Source organism: Nannospalax galili, unplaced genomic scaffold, assembly GCF_000622305.1.
Source record: "Nannospalax galili isolate Female #2095 unplaced genomic scaffold, S.galili_v1.0 scaffold668, whole genome shotgun sequence".
Taxonomy (NCBI): domain Eukaryota; kingdom Metazoa; phylum Chordata; class Mammalia; order Rodentia; family Spalacidae; genus Nannospalax; species Nannospalax galili.
In genome coordinates, this window is record NW_008358090.1 from 128,508 (window position 1) to 150,263 (window position 21,756).

At 48.0% G+C, this 21,756-nt stretch overlaps 1 protein-coding gene across 10 annotated transcripts in view; it reads left to right on the forward strand.

The window, feature by feature from the left end:
• Rab11fip3 (RAB11 family interacting protein 3) overlaps positions 1 to 20,876 on the forward strand; it is a 97,125-nt gene extending 76,249 nt beyond the window's left edge. For 5 of the 10 annotated variants that reach the window (XM_008856099.3, XM_008856104.3, XM_017795125.2 and 2 more), the window contains 9 exons: positions 2,528 to 2,563; positions 6,732 to 6,825; positions 9,961 to 10,064; positions 13,687 to 13,827; positions 16,759 to 16,840; positions 17,969 to 18,118; positions 18,341 to 18,496; positions 18,640 to 18,780; positions 18,860 to 20,876. In XM_008856099.3, the coding sequence (XP_008854321.1) occupies positions 2,528 to 2,563; positions 6,732 to 6,825; positions 9,961 to 10,064; positions 13,687 to 13,827; positions 16,759 to 16,840; positions 17,969 to 18,118; positions 18,341 to 18,496; positions 18,640 to 18,780; positions 18,860 to 18,973 (1,018 nt within the window). In that variant the 3' untranslated portion in view covers positions 18,974 to 20,876. The remainder of the gene's footprint in view (positions 1 to 2,527; positions 2,564 to 6,731; positions 6,826 to 9,960; positions 10,065 to 13,686; positions 13,828 to 16,758; positions 16,841 to 17,968; positions 18,119 to 18,340; positions 18,497 to 18,639; positions 18,781 to 18,859) is intronic. The other 5 variants (XM_008856101.3, XM_008856105.3, XM_008856103.3 and 2 more) reach the window with 2 other exon arrangements.
• Positions 20,877 to 21,756: the final 880 nt, after the last annotated feature.

A 21,756-nucleotide genomic window follows, 5' to 3' on the forward strand; every position in this document is an offset into this window, starting at 1 on the left:
GTGAGTTCCAGGCCAGCTGGAGACCCTGTCTCAAAAAGACCCACTCCCTAAAAAAATCTGGTCTCTGGTGATTTCAGAGATCTTGCTGGCCTTCATTGGGGGAATGGGGGTGCAGGTTTTCCCCTATCATATGTTTAGTGCTGGGGAAAGTGGTCCAGCTGTATTCTTCCTGCTGGTGAACTACCCTCCTGCTGATGAGCAGGTTAGAGTACAGGTATGTTGTAAAAGGACACATATATCTTGTCTCTCAGTCTCTGAAGATTTGATACAGAATTGATATCTTCCCACACTAGGAACCTGTGCCTAAGATGGTGGAGATCATACCTGCTAGGCTTGTGTGACAGAGATCAGACTAGGATGTGGTTCAGCTGACTAGCAAGTCCATTGGGGCCTCTCACAGTGAAAGGCTCTGTCCACGTGTATGGAGAGACTGTTAACAGGTCATAGTTGTCAGGTCCTCCCAGTACTGGGAAGGAAAGCTGAATTGTGCCTTTTGGCCTTTGTGGATTGCCTCAGGATAAGCTGCGTAATCAAAAAGGGTTTAGTCCAGACCATCCTCAGAAGTATGTATCACATGTGGTATCTGCCTGGTGGGCCACAGGGAACTCCCACAACTGTTGTGTTCTTCAGGTACCTAGAAATCTCTACAAAAACAATCCATTTTAGGGCTGGAGAGATGACTCAGCTGTTAAGAGCATTGGCTGCTCTTGCAGAGGATCTGGATTTGATTCCTGGCACCCACATGCAGCTAACAATTGTCCATAACTCCAGTTCCAGGGGAATCTGACACCCTCTTCTGACCTCCGCTGGCACTGTATGACACCAGTGTACTTACATACATGCAGGCAATATACTCATACACACTAAAATAAAAAATAGTGAAATATTCTTAAAAATCCATTTTATAGGAACTGAGCAGTCTGCTTTACCCAGAGGCGTATTTCAAGTAATAAACTGTTACAGGACTGCTGGTCCAGAGGCCAGTAGGTAAAGTGAGCAGTCTGTTCTTATTATTCAAGGAGTTTCCATGATCTGATAAAATCAGATTTGTACTAAAATATATGATGCTAGTCAGGGTCTGGTCCAGAGAGGGAGCCACACAGGAGCCACACAGGGACCCAGCTGTGAGGGTTGGAGCACAAGGTGCCTACCAACACTGTGACAAGAATTCTGAGGAGTCAGGATTGACAGCCACCACTGTCAAAAGGTCCAAGCCCCACTACCCACCCGAGAAAGGGTCCATGCTCCTCAGCAGCCAATACACTGTGGAAACGGTGTCAGAAACATCATGTACTATCAGCACTTGCTGGTGATCTACCTTTAGAACTTGCTGGAAGCTGGGTGTTGTGGCGCATGCCTATAGTCCTAGCATTTGGGAGGCAGAGGCAGGTAGATCTCTGTGAGTTCAAGGCCAGCCTGGTCTACATAGTGAGTTCCAGGTCACCTGGGGCTACAGGGAAACCCTGTTTCCAAAAAGACCGAAAAAAAAAAAAAAAGAACTTGCTGGAAAGTCACCTTCTAGTGACTTTCTGGGAACACTGTTTGTTGGGAGGAGTCTTGGCAGAGGCATTCTACCACACACTCTGCCAGAGAAAACTCCAGGAGAAGCTGCTGATTTCTGGTGCCACTGAATGATGGGCACCAGAGGAGCTTACCCAGGAGGCTCTATGGGTGGAAAGGCTTCCTGCATCATTTCTCCAACCGCCATCTACCTACAGAATGTAGTGTCACACACACAAAAAATTTGTTCCAGCCTGTCCATGTACTCCCAGAGCCACCTTGAAGGATGAATTTGAGCCAAGCTAAGGTGGTTAAGGGATGACTGGTGCTTCTCTCTAGGTGGATTGCCTGCCTGATCCTTGAAAAAGGATGAGGCGTCAGGAAAAGCTGCTGCACGCTAAGGCAGGTGGTTCTTGGGCCTGAACACAGTTGTGTCTTCCTTGGGCCCAGAATTCAAAAGGGAGGTCATGCTCTGGTGGGCTTTAGAAGAGGCACATTTGGCCCCCTTGTGCTGCTGCAAATGAACCATGTTTATTGCCCTGGGATGGCTCCTGGAAGGGTTTCTGAATCCCTGCCCTATAGGTTCAGGACCCAAGTCAAAACCATAACAGCCTCTTCTGTCATAGGAGGGCCTATGACATCTTTTACTGGAGGCCTCTGATAGCCAGTAGGCTGGGGTAATTAATGGCTTCAGAAGCATTGGGATGTGACAGTGGCCAAAAATATGGACTGTGTGCAGTCAGCTAGTGCGTTTAGACATTAGGCTAGGCCCTGCACTGTAGTCTGGTTGGCTTCTTCCGAGGGCTTAAGGATGGAATGATAAGACTTGATACAGACCTTGACAAACCGTGCTGTGTGTGTGTGTGTCCTCTGCCTTGCTGAGTGGGCATTCTGTGCATGTGGCTGGCCTGGGGCAGGGGGCTGCATGCCTATGCCCTGCTATCTCCCCAGCCCAAGCTTCCTATTTCCTCCTGTCCTTTGGTCTGCTCCCTGACACAATTTTCCTGTTTGTTTGGTTTTTGCACAGCCCAGCCAAGCGGCTCTCCAGCAGGAAGGTGGCAAGGTAGGCAGAACCTTGATCACTTGCTGAAAATGTTCTGAAATATACTATAGTCATAGTTGCTAAAAAAAAAAATTTAGAAAATATTCTTTTCAAGTTTTCTTTCAAAAGTTGTATTTCATGGTTTGGGATGGAAAGTAATTAAGGGGAGATGTTGTGGAAGGGATTTCTAGGGCTGTGGGCTTAGACCTGGACTTGGGGCCAGAAAGTATCTGATGGAAGCTTCTGGTACTCTTTCTGTTCTTACATGATCCCTGAGAGGGCCAGAAGCAGCCATAGCCCCCAGGATCTGCTGTAGGGCCCCCAGAGAGGAGTCAGCCTCTTAGAGCTCAATGTGGGTGGCCTCCTGCCCTTGCCAGCCAGGTGGTTCACATGGAGAGGAGAATAAAGAGGATGGAGAAGGGATCTTGCTAGAGTCTTAAAGGTCAGCTCTGGGTTTGGGGTTTTTGGGTGATGTCCACTTCCTGTTGTGAAAGGTGAGGTGTGCTCCTACCTACCAGGTCTGGGACAGTGTTCACTGAAGTCAGTATTCAGGGACTATAAGATGCTGACACCCACCCTAAAGCTAAGTTCAGGTAGTGTTATATTTCCTCCCTAAGACAAGCTGTTGCTACTGCCAGAGTCAAATGATTGTCTTCATGTGACTCGCTTGTCTTCTGAATTGCTATCTTCCTTCCACTACCCAGCCCCCTATTAATAATGTTCACAAGATTCCCCGTGGGGGAGCATTTATCTCCCCTTTTGCACAGGACATCTGGCTTCACGGCTGTGATCCTGGTGTGTCTTCCCACATCTGTTAATTTCCATTTATTTATTTTAGGGATTGGATCATCCAGCTCTCTCCTGGCCTTTGTTCTCATTTCTTACTTCTGTCCTTCATATCTTCCCTTGATTTCTTAAGAAAGGAGGAGGCCAGAGGGTAAAACTTAAGACCTTGGGAATGATTTCGCATGTGTGTTTTGATTGGTCTGGGTTAGGGCTGTAAGTAGTTTTCCTTAGACTATCTGAAGGGATTGAGTGCAGCCTTTGGTACTGATTGCTACTAAGCTTTAACACATTCTGATTTTTTTGTTTCTTTATGACTTTTTCTCTCTGAAACCTTTTAAGATAGATGTTTTCTCTGCTCCTAATTTTAGCTAGATCCGATGGTACAGATCTGTAATTCTAGCTACTTGGGAGGCTGAGGCAGGAGGATCACAAGTTCGAGGCTAGTCTGGGCAATTTATGCTTTATCTCAAAATAAAAAATTTTGAGGCCAGATGTGGTGCCACATGCCTTTAATCTTAGTACTTAGGAGGCAAAGGCAGGCAGAGGATTGAAGATCTCTGTGAGTTTGAGGCTAGCCTATGCTGTATAGAAAGTTTTAGGGCTGCATAGTGAGACCCTCTCCCAAAACAAACAAACAACAAGAAGCACTTATATATGAAAGTAATAAGGCTGTAGCTCAATGGTAGAGTGCTTGCCTAGCATATATGAGCTATAGGTCAGTTCCCAGAACTGAAAAAGAAAAAGAGAAGAAAAAAAGGAAATTATCATAAATTTCATGAGTCTTGTTGCAAGCCCTGTTTTCATTAATTATGACAAGCAAAGTGAAAGTGAACCTTTTCACCTGGAAGCTAGCATCCTTGGTTCTGGAATTGTCTTGCTGTGTCTTTATGCCTCCTAATGATGGAGCTCCTTGTGGCCTCCTTACAGCTTGGAGTCTGGAGAAAATAGGCAGTATCTATATTTCACTTTCTCTGATTGTTTTCTCCCTTACCTCTTGGATAAGAGTACTGCACTCTTAGTAATAAGATGTGAATCCAACTGTACTTTATTACAGTTCAGCAAGGTACAGTTTGGCTACCCTGCTCACTGTATCCTGGTGTTTCACACTAAACAGACAATGGCTGGAGGAACTGGTTAAAAAACCAAGCTCCACCATCTCACAGCCTCCCATGCTGGGATCTGATAGACTCTGGGGCTAGCTCTCAGGCCTTGTGTCTAAAGACTTTATCCAAAGTGAGCAGAGGATGAATTTTATAGGCCAAGAAGGCTGGGCAGTGAAGGGCTTGATCATTTGAACTATCTTAAGAGAATTTCCTTTTCTTTGTCACATGTGTTTGTGTAAGAAAGCACAGCTTGCATGTTTACAGTTAATTTATGGAACAGAAGCACATTCTGCAGTGCAGAATGCAAAGGCATATGAACATATATGGAGAGTTTAATCTGCAAGTGTGCCCTTAATTCTGTCCCAGAATTCTCAGAAAACAGAATTGCTCTCCCATTTTTCACTTTGCAGAAATGTCTTTCCATTTGCATTGTGAGAAATGGGTGTTTTGCAGTAGCTAGCTGTGACTCTGTGACTTGTTTCCCCATGTCTGTTCCCTCTCTGTCCCTGTCTGTGGAAGTGGAAGTGGCCCTCTCCCTGAGGCACCTGACACAGAGTTAGCCTAGTGGGACCCAGAGCAGGGACATTACCTCTACTCCCCTAGGGAAAAAGGGGGTCTGGGAGCCCCAGTACCTCACGATCCTCTTACCGGTCATAGTTCCTTCTCCTGGGGTTTCTTGAGTAGAGTAGATGAATGAAGAACTGCCCTTCTTGTTGGAATTAAATAAGCTGCACTCCCCATGCAGACAACCTCAGCCTCAATAGGAGGCCACATGCTGGATGTGTGTCCTTTCAGGCTTTGACCTCAGCGTCTTGGGTCTGAAGTAGGCAGTTCCCTGCCCTGGGAGTGGCATTAAATTGAAGTCAAGGTCCTGTTTAAGAGCAGTGACTGGCCAAGAGCACAATGTTGGTCAGCACCCTTTTGAGACTCTGAGGAAACCCCAAAGCAGGCCCTAGAAATAAATGGCACCCCCAGTGTGCATGCATTGGTTTTCGGTCTCAGGGCAAAGGTTCCTGCTTCCCGCCCCCCCCCAAAAAAAAACATTTATGGAAAAAAAGGAAATGTACAGGTTCAGTCAGTGCTAAAAAGGAAACAGCTTCATTCACTGATAAGATGAGGTATCCATTTTCAGTGGTTATTATCCCTAGCATTCAGCTAAATTCTCACTCTGCAAAGCTGTTTATAAACATACCCTTGTCTAAACTTCATTGAAACCTCATACTTGCCTGAAATAGTTCCTCATTTTAAAGAAGGCTCAGTGAAGATGAATGCTTTCTCAAGGTCACAGATCTGAGCATCAGGCCATCAAGTTTAGAGCCTGGCCCAGAGTATAAAAAGAACCCAACACACAAGTTTGCTGCTGTTATGTTGGTACAAGTGCTCTGAAGATTTTCTTGCACTGCTACTAAATTAGAGTTGATATAGACTTACAACTAAGCAGGTTAGTCTGAATCACAAGCAAGTGTTCATTAGCTGGACACCTGCCCAAGCATCTGCAGCTGAGGAGTGACCCCTGCCCAGAGTATGGTTCTTGGGATTACGTGGAGACTATAGGGTTGGTGTCTGTCTGAGCCCCAGCTGGTCAGCATCTTGTCTGTTGGCACTGATGCTGCAGAGGACTGTGCATCTAGGTTCTTCCTAAGCTTGTCTGGAACATGCTCCACATGTGACCTGAGGAATGACCTGAATGGGATTTCTGGGATCCACAGCATCCCTTAGGACCCTTATCTGTCACTGCCACAGAAACCAAGTGTCAAGAATGTATGTAGAGCTGGGTACAGTGATCCATAGCAGTGAGGAAGCTGAAGTAGGAGGACTACAGGTTCTAAGACAGCCTGGGCTACATAGTAGCAAGATCTTACCTCAAAAGAAACACACGTGTATGTGTACTATACTTATACTGAGTCAAGATCCTGAATTAATGTTTGATGGGCCTCTGGTGGATTCGAGATTATTTCATATCATTGTGAGGAATGTTGTATTTTATTACACCCTGGTACAAAGTACCCTGTTATCCCCTCAACTGGCAGGGAAGGAGGTTGCATTGTCAGGTTCCAAAGAGCACCAGAAGGACTCAGACCACAACTTGCTTGTTCCAAGCCCCTTGGTAAAGGCAACTGACCCAAGAAAGCTCCTTGCTTGGTGCTTTGATTAGGAGGCATTACCCCCAGAAATAGGGAGGGCCTGCACTTCATGATGTTGGTATCTGCCTTTCAGAGACACTTGGAAGTGCTGCTGTTTGAGGAGCTTATCATTTATTTTTTCCCATTCTTCCCTCTGCTATTGATTCTTTTCCATAGGTATCTGCACCAGTCGGGAGCCCTGACCATGGAGGCCCTGGAGGACTCTCCCCCAGAGCCTGTGGAGGGCCCAGAGGAGGACATTGCTGACAAGGTAGGCACGAGGTGCTAAAGGCTGAGGGCTGAGAAGAGATGATGGGCAGTATGGCCAGAATGCTACCAGAGCTGAGGGCCTGTCCCAGGTATCCTCTGTGAGGTCCTGGGTAGTGATTGATACCTGGCCTCTTCTTGGGAGTCTAGGAACATTGTTGAGAAAGCTCAGTGAAAGTGGCAGTGGTGTTATCTGGCTAACTAGAATCTCTATCCAGTCCTTGCAGGAGTCAGTATTTCCCCAGAAAGTTCCCTCAAGGGACCAAAGGGTCATTGGATTAAAAAGCTGCATTTCAGCAGGGTGTGGTGTCACACACCTTTATTCCAACACTTGTGAGGCAGAAGCAGGTGGATCTCTGTGAAGTTAAGGCTACCCTGATCTACATAGTGAGTTCCAGGCCAGCTGGGTCTATAGTGAGACTCTTGGTTTTTTGAGACAGGGTTTCCCTGTAGCCCCAGCTGGTCTGGAACTTACTATGTAGACCAGGCTGGCCTTGAACTCCCAGAGATCCACCTGCCTCTGCCTCCCAAGTGCTGGGATTAAAGGCATGCTACCATGCCCAGCTCTTTTTCTTTTTTTGGTCTTTTTGAGACAGGGCCTTCCTGCAGCCCCAGCTGGCCTGGAACTCATAGAGATCCGCCTGCCTCTGCCTTCCAAGTGCTGGGATTAAAGGCGTGCACCACCATGCCCAGCCAGTGAGACTCTTGTCTCAAAAAAACAAAGCAAGGGGATGGAGAATTGGTTTGGTGGTTAAGAGCACTGGTTGCTCTTGCAGAGGACTCAAGTTGGAATCCTAGTACTATATGGTGGCTAACAACCATCTATAACTCCAGTTCCAGAGGAAACCAATGCCCTCTTCTGACCTCCGTGGGCATTGCACAACATAGGTACACTTACATAATACAGGCAATACACTCATACACATAAAAATGACACATAAATGCCCGATACAAGTGCACCCATATCATGCCATGCCCGCAGAAGTCAGAAGAGGCTGTCAGATCCCCTGGGACTGGAGTTTCGGACAGTAGTTAGCTGCCATGTGGATGCTGGGATTCGAACCCAGGTCTTCTGCAAGAACAACCAGTGTTCTTAACTGCTGAGCCATCTCTCCAGCCCCAAATATATGTGTATATATATATATTTTTTTTTTAATTTTGCGTGTATACATATATTGCCTGCATATAGGTAAGTGCACCTGTGTTGTGCAGTGCCCTTGGAGGTCAGAAGAGGCTGTCAGATCCTCTGGGACTGGAGTTACAGACAGTTGTTAGCTGCCATGTGGGTGCTGAGATTCGAACCCAGGTCTTCTGCAAGAACAACCAGTTGTTCTTAACTGCTGAGCCCCCCCAAATGTGTTTTTTAAAAGCTGTATTTTGTAGCATGTGGGCAGAGCCAGCCACAAAGAATGGAACCAAGCAGGAGTAGCCATTGGTTTTTGTTTTGCTTTCTATTTATGTATGTATGTATGTATGTATGTATGTATTTATCATTGTATGTATATGGGCACGCTTGTGCCACAGACGTGTGAAGGTCAAAGGACAACTTACAGGAGTCAGTTCTCTCAGTCCACTGTATGGCACCCAGGGATGGAACTCAGATTGTGAGGCTGCCCCGGCCTGCGGGGTCTGCAGCGGGGTACCTGGATTGGGGAGTGGGGATGTGGATGAGGCAAGGGGCAAAAGAAATGGAGACAAGACAGTGCTCTGATCAAGTCTCGTTTATTGAAGCACAAGCATACAGTTAAATAAGGAATAAGAACAAAGAAGTACAGACTGGACTGAATCATATCAGCCAGATAGCAAAGACCCAGGTGCACTCCAAGGGAGGAATCCACTGAGAGCAAGGCAGTTACTGGAAAAGAAAACAAGACCGCAGGCGAAGGCCGCGGGCTCCATCCCGTGCCTGCGAGAGTCTACTGATCAACAGAAAACAGGGCTATTTACAATAACTAGAGCAAGGCCGCGGGCTACCAGCCCCGGCTATGAGCCAAGGTTGTGGGCTCTGCTTGCCTGCCAAAGTTTTCGGGCCAAGGCTGCGGGCAGAGTGGAAAATAGCCAGCTGAGGCCTGTCAGCAGTTGTGAAGAAGTGGCTAAGACTCAGTCTCCCAATATGCTGAGACAGCTCCCAACATGAGGCTTGGTGGCAAGTGCCTTTATATACTGAGTCATCTTGCTGGCTCACCATTGGTTATTGGGATGGATTACAGCACAATCCAGGTTCCTACTTTAAGTCAGTTCAGAGGGGTACCATCAGGGGTTGGCAAAGACAACTCAAGAAGGCCCGGGGAGATAGGAGGGTGAGAGCAGAGATTGCTCAGCCATGGGTATATTGCAGCAGCCTGGCCAGGTACCTCGCTGTGGTCCCTTTGTCAAGGGTCAACTTGAGTCTAGGGAGGATGGCAGTAACCCCCCTGCCCCTGTGGCTTCACCTTACCTCATCTCACCTCTCTCTGCAGCCCATCTTGCAACCTCTGTACCCCACCTCATCACCCTGTTCACCTGCCTTACCTCACACTGTATCTCATCCTGTTTCCACTTAGATCTCCCTGCAACCACCTTGCCTCTTCTGTATTCCACCTTTCATCCCCCTGTACCTTGGCACCCTGCCCAGCTTCCCCCTTACAAACCTAACTTGCCTCCTCCTGTACTTGCTAAGCCTCTTCTCCATCCTACCTCATCTCTTGCTTCGTCCTACTTCACCTCTGCTACATTCCCTTCCCCACAGCATCCTCAGGGTCTCACGCTGCATCATCCTGAGGCTGAATCCTTCCCCTGCTCGTCTTTCTTCCTCTTACCTGTGTATTCCCTGAGGGTGGCAAAGACTGACACATGGCCTTTCTATCCCTCCTGTCCCCAGGCATCTAGGCCTCCTCCATGTGTTGTGTCTGGCAACACAGGGTCCCACATATTGAAGGGGGGAGATTGTACTCTTGTACCCTCTAGAGCTTGACGCTCCCAATGACATCTGCCTTTGGGCTGTTGAGGTGACAGTGACCCTGTGGGAGCTTCACTGCAGTGTGCTTATGAGATAATCTCTAAGGATGAGTTGGGTCCAATTCCCACTCAGCAAGTGGGTATAAAAGTCCTCATGCTGCCTCCTTCTGTGTGTTCCTCAAACCATGCTCTCATTACCTAGGTTGTCTTTCTGGAGAGGCGGGTGTCAGAGCTGGAGAAGGACAGTGCAGCTGCTGGGGAGCAGCACAGCCGGTTAAGACAGGAGAATCTCCAGCTGGTGCACAGGTGAGCATGTCCTATGTCCTGAAGTCTCTCATAGCTAATACACCATCACTCTCACCCTATGAATTCTCTCTGTCTCACCGTGGAGGGTCCTGCACCTAGTGATACCTGGTTACCACCTCTCTATTCACGTACTAGATGGACTCTGGGCATGGCTAGAGAACTATGACAGTTTGATTTGAGGCTCTGACTTAAGTACTATCCTTTGGCAGATATCTGGAGCCTAGACACACACAATAGGGCCCCAGAGGAGTAAAGGACAGTACCACTCATTTGTACCCAAGCAAGAAAGTTCTACCCTTCAGGAGAAGTTGGGGAGGTGCTGATTAAACCTATAAGCAGGGCTGGACATAATGATACATACCCACAGTCCTAGCACTTGTGAGATAGAGGTAGGAGGATCGTGAGTTCAAGGTAATCCTTAGCTATTTCGGAAGCTCAAGACCAGACTAAGCTATATGAAATGGAGCTGGGAAGATAGCTCAGTTTGTAAACTGCTTGCCTTGCAAACACGAGGACTTGAGTTCTAGCCCCAGAACCCGCATAAAAATGCTGGACATGGGGTTGGAGAGATGGCTGAGTGTTAAGAACACTGGCCGTTCTTGCAGAAGACCTGGGTTCGAATCCCAGCACCTGCATGGCAGCTAACAACTGTCTGTAACGCCAGTTCCAGGGGATCCTATAGCCCCTTCTGTCCTCCATGGGCATAGCACGACACGGGTGCACTTATCTACATGCAGGCAATATACACATACACATAAAAATAATAAGTAAGGCCAGGGGTGGTGGCACATGCCTTTAATCCCAGCACTTGGGAGGCCGAGGCAGGCGGATCTCTGTGAATTCAAGGCCAGCATGGTCTACATAGTGAGTTCCAGGACATCTGGGGCTACAGGGAGACCCTGTCTCAAAAAGGCCAAAAAAAAATTAATTAATAATAATAATAATAAATGAGATTTTTTTTAAAATGCTGGACATAAGGATGCATGTTTGTAATCCCAACACTGGGGAGGTAGAGACAGGAGGATCCCTAGGACTTGCTGGCTAGCTAGTCTAGCTTAATAGGTGATGTAGACATCATTCCTGAGGAAGGTACCTGAGTTTGTCCTCTGGCCTCCACACACACACATACACACATGCACCTGCACATAAACAGGCATGTGCGCACACGCACACACACACACGCACACACATTTTAAAAAATTTGAAACAGCTGGGTATGGTGGTCCATGCCTTTAGTCCTAGCACTTGGGAGGCAGAGGCAGGTGAATCTCTGTGAGTTCCAGGCCAGTCTGGTCTACATAGCAATTTCTAGGCCAACCAGGGCTACATAGTGACACCTTGTCTCAAACAGTACATTCACGTTGAGAGAGTGGATCAGTGGTACAGCAGGTATTTCATAAGGTTCTGGCTTTAAAACAAATCCACAAGGTAGGTAGATATCATTACACCCAAACTCTGTAGGTCAGTTTTATGGAGCACTTGGTATTCTTATGGAGCTGACCCAGGGTCCGCCTGTGCCTATTAATAGCATTGGGACCTCTGGTGATTCCATTTCTGAGAACCTGCCCTGGAGAAACATTCTGGCCATGATACTGGTCTTAGATTAAGGATCTTGCTCCCTATCCATTCACCATTCACTAACTCTGTGAGGCAGACAGTATCTTCACCTTACAAATGAGGAAACTGAGTCAAGGAAGCTTACATAGTTGCATAAGACCTCAGATGATAGCAGGTAGGAACTTCAGAGCTGATGGTAGAGCCCTGTTTGGGAGCAGTAGATAACTGTGCAGGAGCACAGCTCATCCTGAGGACCTCAGACTGCAGATGACTAGCAGAAAAGCAAACTGAATGGAAAGACAGGTTGCATGGTCTAATCACATGGGCAAGGAGGACTGAGGCACAGCTACTGTTTGCACAGAGCAAAAGAAAAGAAGGAAGGCGGTAAGTTTGAGGCCAGCCTAGGCTATGCAGAGACCCTGTTTCAGAAAACAAGAGGGAAGGAAGAAAAAAGAAGCCAGATGTAGTGTTCCTTTAATCCTAGCACCTAGGAGGTGGAGGCAAGTGGAATCAGAAGCCTGAAGGAGATGTTATGAATATGGCTAACCAGTACTGGATATGGAGCCTGTGCTGCCTGTGCCTGGCATTCTCTGTGACCTTGTTCTCATCCTGAATGTCTCCTTGTGGATCTCAAAATTTCTGTGCTAAGCACTTGATCTTCAACCTTTAACTCTGAGAAATGTGTCCTTCAGCTTCAGGAAGCTCTCTCTCTGAGTCAGACGATAACTTGAGGGAGTTGGTTCTCTCCTAACAAACACTGTGTAGATTCCAGGCATCAAACTCAGGTTGTTAGGCTTGGCGGCAAGTGCTTTTACCCACTGAGCCATCTTCCTGGCCTTTTAGGGGGATATCCAGAACTCTTTCCATAGTCTCTTCCTTTTTTTATCCATCTTAACTTCTTTTGGTTATGGTTTTAATTTCTTTACCCAACTCTATTCTTCACTGGACCTTGACCCCAGGGTCTTATGTATGCTGCTCAGCCACCCTGCTGCTGAGCTACACTTTACTGTTTATTTCTAAGAGGGTTTCTTTTTAAAGGAGGCTTTAGCTGGACATGGTAGTGCATGCCTTTAATCCCAGCTCTTGGGAGGCAGGAGGAGCGCTATGAGACTGAGGCTAGCCTGGTCTACAAAGCAAGTTCCAGGCCAGGCAGGTCTGGAGACCCTATCTCAAAAAAAAAAAAAAAAAAAAAAAAAGGATATGTGGGTATGACCATGTGAGTTGAGGTATACATGGAGGCCAGAGGCATCAGATCTACTGAGCCAGAGTTAGAGCTGATTATGAGCTGCCTGGTATGGATGCTGGAACTGAACTCAGGTCTTCTACAAGAGCATTAAGCACTCTTAATCACTGAGCCATCTCTCCAGTACTGTTTTGGTTTTTTAATCTATATTTTCCCCATAAAATGCTGCTTTTATTTCCTGACAGCACTGGCCATGGAGTTTTCCAAATTATGGGTGTTTGTATAATGTGTTTCTTCATGTATGCTACAAACTTTCCTGTAGGATCTGGTGATCTTCACTGTTTTCATTTTCATATGCCAAAGAGGAGCTAAGGTACCCTGTGTGCATACACTGGGCCATGGCTTTGCCACAGTTGTAGGTAGGGCCAGCATTGTTCCTCTCAGGGACCATCTCTGATCATCTGTGTCTCCTGCAAGAGGCCAAGGAAGTGGCCAGAGTCTCAAGCCTGAACAGGGGTGGTCCCAGGGTCCCAGAGAGGGTAAGTGTGGGTGGATCCTTCCTTCCTTCTAGGTGTGACTTAACTGCAGCCTTCAGGGCCCTCATGTACCCAGCAAGGCACATGTACCAGCCTCAGCAAGGATGTGGTGTAGAAGCTTCCACACAATCTGACTATGTTGTCACTGAAGCCTAGATTTGCCTCAATATGCTGCAGGCTGTTTGGCTCCCACACTCTCTGCAAATGCTTTGGTCCTCGGTCCCCAGCACATTCTGGCTTTTTTCCCCAGGCTTCCCTGGAACAATTGCCACCTCTAGTGCACAATACCTCTGAACAATACTTCTATACCTTACAATTATGCTTATCTGTTCCCCTTTACCCTTAGAGCCAATGCTTTGGAAGAACAGCTGAAGGAACAGGAGCTGAGAGCCCAAGAGAGGGTCCTAGAGGAGACCCGGAAGCAGAAGGAGCTCCTGTGCAAGATGGAGCGTGAGAAGAGCATTGAGATTGAGAACCTGCAGACCAGGTGGGCAAAGCTCTGGAGCAGGCAAGAGAAACCCTGTCCACCTGGGGGTGCTGTACCTAGAGAGAAGCTTTATTATACAAAAAGGGGCACTCACATGGAAAGATCTTCAAAACTTTACTTTAAAATTTTTTTTAATTAGAAGTGTGTGTGTGTGTGTAGGTAGGTCAGAGGGCAACTTATAGAAATTGGTTCTCTCCTTCTACCATAAGAGTCCTGGGGAACTCAGGTCATTAGGCTTAGTAACAAGTGCCCTTACCTGCTAACCCTTCTCAATCCTCAACACTCTTCTAAAGGTTCTGAGACATGTCCAAGGAGACTTCCCTTGCATACCAGCTTCTCATGATTTTTTTCTTCCACATGCCTTATCAACACATCAGTCTTAGCTTGGTATGGTGGTATGGTGGTACATGCCTATAGTCTCAACTACTCAAGAAGCTAAGACATGAGGGTCACTTGAGTCCAAAAATTTAACATGAGTCTGGGCAACATATCAAGATCTCATCTTCCATCAAAAATTGAGGTTTTTTTTTTTAAGAGAATTTTTCCTTTTTTATTTTATGTGTATGAGTGTTACGCCTGCATATAGGTAAGTGCACCCATGTCGTGCAGTGCCCTCAGAAGATAGAAGAGGCTGTCGGATCCCCTGGGACTGGAGTTATGGACAGTTGTTAGCTGCCATGTGGGTGCTGGGATTCAAACCTGGGTCTTCTGCAAGAACAGTCAGTGTTCTTAACTGCTGACCCATCTCTCCAGCCTCCCAAGGGAATTTTTCATAATTACTTTTTTGTTTACTTAGAACTGACACTGTGGATATTTGGTATATTAACAGCCACACCCCAGGAAGAACTGATACACTGATGAGGCTGTGCTAAGGAGGCACTGAGGCCAACTGAAAGAGCTTCCTGTGGGGCTGGAGAAATGGCTCAGCCATTAAAAGCACTGGCTGCTCTTGCAGAGTACCTGGGTTCAGTTCCCAGCACCCACATGGCTGCTAACAACTGTTGTAACTGTAGTTCTAGGGGATCCAACACCCTCGTCTTACCTCCACGGGCAATAAATGACATGGGTGCACTTACATACATGCAGGCAATACACTTACACAGATTAAAAAATAAAAAGTAATAAAATATTTTTAAAAAGGGGAAAAAAGAAGAGGTTTCCATGAGCTGGATGTGGTAGTGGCAGCGATTCCACAGGAGCTCAGCCAGGATGTAAATGAGGTGGGCGGAAGTCCTCAGTGACACAGTCTGTTACAAGATAGAAGACAGAAGCCTTCTTCCTAGAGGAATGTGAAATGGTGTCTGCAAACACCGCTCCAGGAGCTGCTATGGGGTTCTCCTCCTGAGGTGTAAAAAGGGACCAGCAGGGACATATATCTAGAAGTTACACCTTAGCCAAGTGACCCAGGATGGTGGTAGGTGTCAGAGAGAGCGACAAGAAGGCCCTCACTGGGGGATTTGGGGGTCATGCCTAAACCCATCCTCCTAAGTCTAACCACCAAGAACCAGTCTGAGTCACATTTTGCAGAATATATGGCCAAGACTGTTAAGTACTGCCACAGTAGGGACAGTCTTGGAGACACACAGACCAGGGAACACAGGATGCAAGAACGGTGCTGTGGAGTCCTGGGCTTTCATGGACTGTGTACTTTGATTAATAGTGTAGCCCAGTGGGGTGTGGGTTGTGATGTGCTACAGTGGTGAGTAGAAACGACACAAAGGGAAGCAAAAACGGAAACTCAGAACTGGAGAAAGGGTGCAGGAGTTAAAAGCACTTGCTTTTCTTACAGAGGAGCCAGGTTCAGTTCCTAGCACACACATGGCAGATCACAACCAACTTTAATTCCTGTTCCAGGGGATCTGATGCCTCTTCTCACCTCTGTGAGCACCAGGCACACACATGATACGCATATATACTTGCAGGCAAACTCTCATACAAATAAAATTAAAATTTTGGGGATTTTTTTGTTTGTTTATTTGGTTGGTTTGGTTGGGTTTTTTTGTTTTTAAGACAGTCTTCTTGTAGCCCCAGCTGGCCTGGAACTTGTTATGTAGACCAGGCTGGCCTCCATCTTACAGAGGTGCTCCTTCTTCTGCCTCCCAAGTGCTGGGATTAAAGGCATGTGCCACCACTCCCTGCAAAATAAATATTTAAAAAATCAAACAAACAAAAAAACAGAGACTCTAGACTGTCAGCAGCTCTTCCTTAAACCTAAAATTATTATTATTATTATTATTTTTTTTTTTTGGTCTTTTTGAGACAGGGTCTCCCAGGGCCTCAGCTGGCCTGGAACTCACTATGTAGACCAGGTTGGCCTGGAACTCACAGAGATCCGCCTGCCTCTGCCTCCCAAGTGCTGAGACTACAGGCATGCACCACCACACCCAACTAAACCTAAGATTATTCTTAAACCCTATTTGCATTTAAAATTCACCATGGCCCAGTCATAGTAACACACACCTATACTCTCCAGCACTTGAAAGATAAAGGCTAGAGGATCAGGAATTCATGGTCGTCCTTGGCTACACAGGAAGTTTGAGGCCAGTAGACTGCCTGATACTCTCAGAAAACAGACAATACCCTGGCATAGTGGTGCACACCATTAATGCCAGCACTTCAGAGACAGAGGCAGGTGTGACTGAGGCCAGCCTGGTCCACATAGCAAGTTCCAGGCCAGCTGGGGCTACAGGGAGACCCTGTCTTAAAAAACAAACAAACCAAAACAAACAAAAAGCCAAAAAGCTATCATGGTCTATAGAAAAGCTTTGGCCTAGACCCACCTGGATGGAGTAAGGACTCATTGTAGGTGGGATTATCTGTGGGTCACAAAACAGCTCCCAGTGAGAGTCCCCCCCAGAGCTGGGCATCTCTTATCCTGGGGTGGGGGGCACATTTTAGAGGGAACAGTTGCAACCTGTGCTTGTATCCCAGGCTGCAGCAGCTGGATGAGGAGAACAGTGAGCTACGGTCCTGTACACCCTGTCTGAAGGCCAACATTGAACGCCTGGAGGAGGTGAGCTGCTGATCTAGGGCTTGCAAGGAAGGCCATGCCCTGCTATGGGCACCAAGGTTGACCCCCCAGCTCTGTTGAACAAAGATTGTCCTTTACCCTCTGTTTGTCAAATCAGCATGGGAGCCAGGACATACAGCCAGGGCCTTTAGAGCAGGAAAAGGCAGCTGGCAACAGTGGGCCCTGCTCTGCTTAGGTGTGAAGGACCCTTCTTTTCTGCTGTTGGACATTTGGCCCGCCTGACCTTTCAGCTCTCCCATAGACATGGAATCGACAGGCCCAGAGCCCATGCTGATACTGACCCATATCTGAGTCCAGAGGAACATGTTCTCTAGTGCCCTCTAATGGCCCTGGTCTGGCAGACCTACAAGTAGAGGGGGTACTCTTGGCTCCTGCCCTAGTCATTCACTGAGAGGGCACCCCTCTAGACACTTACTGAGTACCCTCTGGGAAGCTCTGAAATCAGAATATTCCAAGTCTACCTAGGCTCTGGTTCTTTTTTTAAAAATTTTTGTTTTTTGTTTTTTGGTCTTTTTGAGACAGGGTCTCCCTGTAGCCCTAGCTGGCCTGGATTCTCAGGCTGGCCTCAAACTCACAAAGATCCGCCTGCCTCTGCCTCCCAAGTGCTGGGATTAAAGACATGCGCTACCACGCCCGGCATTTGTTATTTTTATTTTATGTGTATGCGTGTATTGCCTGCATGTAGGTAAGTGCACCTGTGTCATGCAGTGCCCTTGGAAGTCAGAAGAGGCTGTCAGATCCCCTGGGACTCGAGTTACCGACAGTTGTTAGCTGCCATGTGGGTGCTGGGATTCGAATCCTGATCTTCTGCAAGAACAACCAGTGTTCTTAACCACTGAGCCATCTCTCCAGCTCTTGTTCTTATAAACCAGGGGGAGTCAGGCTTTAGGTGCCCACAGTTACTGGGCCAGATCCTGACCATACATAGATCCCTCAGCCACAAAGCAGGGCAGCTTTGACGGGAAACTTCAGGAACGATCCTACTAAGGACTGAGCATAGGAGCCGCTATTATGTTTGTCAGTGAACTGGGAGATTGGTGGTCTGGGGTACAGGCTACTGAGTCATCCATGCTGCATGCACAGGCAAGGAAATGCCACATGTCTACACAGTTCTCTGTGCAGGAAAAACAGAAGATGCTGGATGAAATTGAAGAGTTGTCACTGCGGCTCAATGAAGAGCAGGAGAATAAGAGGAAGATGGGGGACAAGCTAAGCCATGAGCGGCACCAATTCCAGAGGGACAAAGAAGCAACTCAGGAGGTGAGCAGAGCCATTTGTCCCCTCCCCATATTCCCATCTCATCTGGTGTACCCTGCTCTGTGGTGGAGTTCAGAAAATCCCTGTTTCCTGCCACTCTATGTCGGGACACTGAACTATGGTGACTTCTTGGAACATACAGGTCAGCATCCTCCCAGGAGAGGGTAGTCAGGCCAACTAGGAGATGGCCAACTAGCAGGAACACACCTTGTGTTTGCCTCACAGCTAATTGAGGACCTTCGCAAGCAGCTGGAGCATCTGCAGCTCCTTAGGCTGGAGGCGGAGCAACGACGGGGCCGTAGCAGCAGCCTGGGCTTGCAGGAGTACAATAGCCGTGCACGAGAAAGTGAGCTGGAACAGGAGGTCCGCAGGCTCAAGCAGGTGCTGCTCTGCCCACCTCTACCCACCCTAGCAGAAGTTCCTGGGAGACTGGCATGGGAGGGGGCACCAAGCCAGGATCTTCCCTGGCAGGTCCAGGTTCCAGCAGGGGCCACAGTCCAGTGTGACACTGCCATGTCTCCCAGGATAACCGAAACCTGAAGGAGCAAAACGATGAGCTGAATGGTCAGATCATCACCCTCAGCATCCAAGGTGCCAAGAGTCTCTTCTCCACCTCCTTCTCTGAGTCCCTGGCCGCAGAGATCAGTTCTGTCTCCCGAGATGAGGTAACTCTCCCCACCCTAGGTCTCTTCATCCTGTACCATCCCTTTCCTCTCCCCTCACTCACCCTTTGCTTTCCTGTAGCTCATGGAAGCAATCCAGAAGCAGGAGGAGATCAATTTCCGCCTGCAGGACTACATCGACAGGATCATTGTGGCCATCCTGGAGACCAACCCATCCATCCTAGAGGTCAAGTAGGGCAGCTCAGCCCAATATGGGCTGGTTATAGACTCCACCAGCACTCCAGAGTGGCCCTGTCTTGCCACAAAGAGCCAAGACCAGCAGGTTCCACGGTTTACCAAGCCCAGAGTGTATAGGGCCCTCATGCAGCTGGGATAGGAGACTAAAAATAGAAGCTGTAGAGGGCAGTAAAAAAGAAGGAAGGGAAGTCCACAGCAAGCAATGAGTGAGGCTCGGGTCTCTACGACCTTCAGAGAAGCAGAACTTCCAACTCCAAGTCAGCCCAACCAACAATACCTGTATCTGCTCAGCAGTGATAGTTTCTCAAGCCCATGTGCAGATATGTGGGGATAGTTTCTCAGGCTGAGATGAGCACCTCTGTGACTCTGTGACACATCCTTCTTCCTGCCATGCAGCCTGTTGGGAAGAGGGGGAGAAAATGAGTACACAATTGCTGCCACTCACTCATGCTGACATGGTGCCTCCCATGCCTGCCCATTCCCAAATGGTGTATAGGCCAAGGACCTGCAAGTTGGACAAGGCAGTGCCAGAAAGACAGGCAGGCAAAGCTGGCACATTTAGGGTCTGCTCCGGAGCCACAGGCCACCTGTTCTCTGAGCTGCTTAGGCCATCACCCAGCCAGATGGGCTTCCATTCAGCTTTGGACCTAGGGCCTCTAAGCCACACAGCTATCCTTATGGCCTGACAGTCGCTGTAGTAACTCTTTGGTTCTGGCCCTCCTGTGGAGGCTAGGACAGGAGCTCATCAAGGCCCTTTGTTCTGAACAAAGGGCCTGTGACATTGACTATTGAACTCACTTCCTGGACTGGTGGACACTATTACCCCAGGTGTAGGTGCTGCTCTCCTCAGATGTGGCCTACCCTGGCCCTTGGGCCCACACCCTCCTCAGGCTGATGTTACTGCCCTGGGTAAAGTACATTTCCCAGGCCAAAGTCTAGGCCTGGAACCAGGTTTCCTCTGCATCTCACTTTAAATTACTGGGTATCCCCCAGGATGCATTTTGCAGTTGGGTGGGTGGAATAGGCTCTGCACAGACCCAGAGGCAGAGGAGATCTGCTGCCACTTCTGTACCACCCACAGAGCTGCAGCATTTGCAGAGCTGCAGCACCCACAGACAATTGGGCCTGAGCCTGAGCACTGACCAGGAGTCTCTGGGCACATGTGGTCTGAGACCACACTACAGGCTGTCCACCCACTCCGTGTGTTCACGAGTGCATGAGTGTGCACATAAGTATGAGTATACATGTGCTTGTGCCCACACATGCTGCCCTGCATCCCTCTACTACCCACCCTCCCCCTGCCAACCTTCTACACTACAGTTTAGGATGTTGCCTCATATTGTACATTTTGGGGAAAGCCTTGAGTGTAAATCAATGTAAACTTGGAGGAGAGATTTTTCTACCCTCCCCCTGCCAACCTTCTACACTACAGTTTAGGATGTTGCCTCATATTGTACATTTTGGGGAAAGCCTTGAGTGTAAATCAATGTAAACTTGGAGGAGAGATTTTTCTATCATGTAGAATAGGTATTTTTTATAGATTGAAGGTTGATCAATTTTTTAATACTTTCCAGAGAGAAAAATATCTGTGTATACACATGAAATATATATATATATATATATATGTATAATATATCATTACTGGAGCCCTGCTTTCTGTGCCCAGGTCCCAACCCTGTGACAAGGGCTTGTGGCCAATTCCTGCTGTCTGCTCTGAAGTGCTCACTGTAAACATAGGTCTCCAGGAGACACTGGAAAACACACCAATCACCAACTTGCTCATGGCACCTGCTTCAGCTCCCTGAGAAGTGGCTATTCCTCCGTGACGTGGGAGGATGGGAAACCAGCAGGGTCCTGTCCAATGTGTCGGCCACCACAGATTAAAGCTGTTACTACACATAGAGGCCGGCTCCTTCCTCCACAGGGGTGGGCTTCAGGGTGGGGTGGGGGGCTGTGGGCCTAGTCCTTGTTTCTAGGGTTTCTAGGGATATCAGTCATTTGAGCTTAGACCATGGGAGACCCTCAGCTTTCTAGCTTGGTTAGGCCAGGCCCACCCTGAGGCCCTAGGATTGCTTCTCTATGATGGGCCATCTGTAGAGCTGAGCCACTTCCTGGCAGGGTCTGTATCTTAAAGTGGAGTAACTGCTGACAGCCATTCCTAAGGGCAAGGTCACAGTCACCTCCAGCTGTCCCTTACCTCTCTATCCTAATAGGACTTGGGCCCTAAATGCATCCCAGGAAGGCCGCAGTAAGTCTGAGTTGAGGTGGCCAGAGGGGGCAGTGTGGGTGTGGGTATCACAAGTCTCAGGAACAGTGCTTCTACCCCTGAGATGCACATTCTGTGTCCAGGAGAGGAGCAACTGTAATATAATCAGGGATGAAGTACACAAGGCCATAGAGACTGGTAAGAGGGAACATCTAGGAGGGGCCAGCACAGAGGATCCAAATATAAGGGCAGGGAGAAGGCAAAAGTCTGAGGACAAGTGTGGCTCAAAGGTCAGACTGAAGGGGCAAAGAGCTTCTAGAGTTGAAGTGGCACTCTCACTGACACCACTACAGAAGTTCCAAAAGGGTATCACTAGAGCAGCAAACTGTGTACCTGTTGCACTCCCAACCAGGTTCTGTCCATGGGCACCTGCTTAGCACTAGCCAGGCCCATCTGTGCCTTGGAGAAGCAAGTAAGGCATCTCTACCACAGCATGACAGCTCCTCAATTTAATTTCCACTCAAGTATAGTCCAGTCAGCCCCCCCATAGGGGATGCACAGTGCCCCTCTCAGGT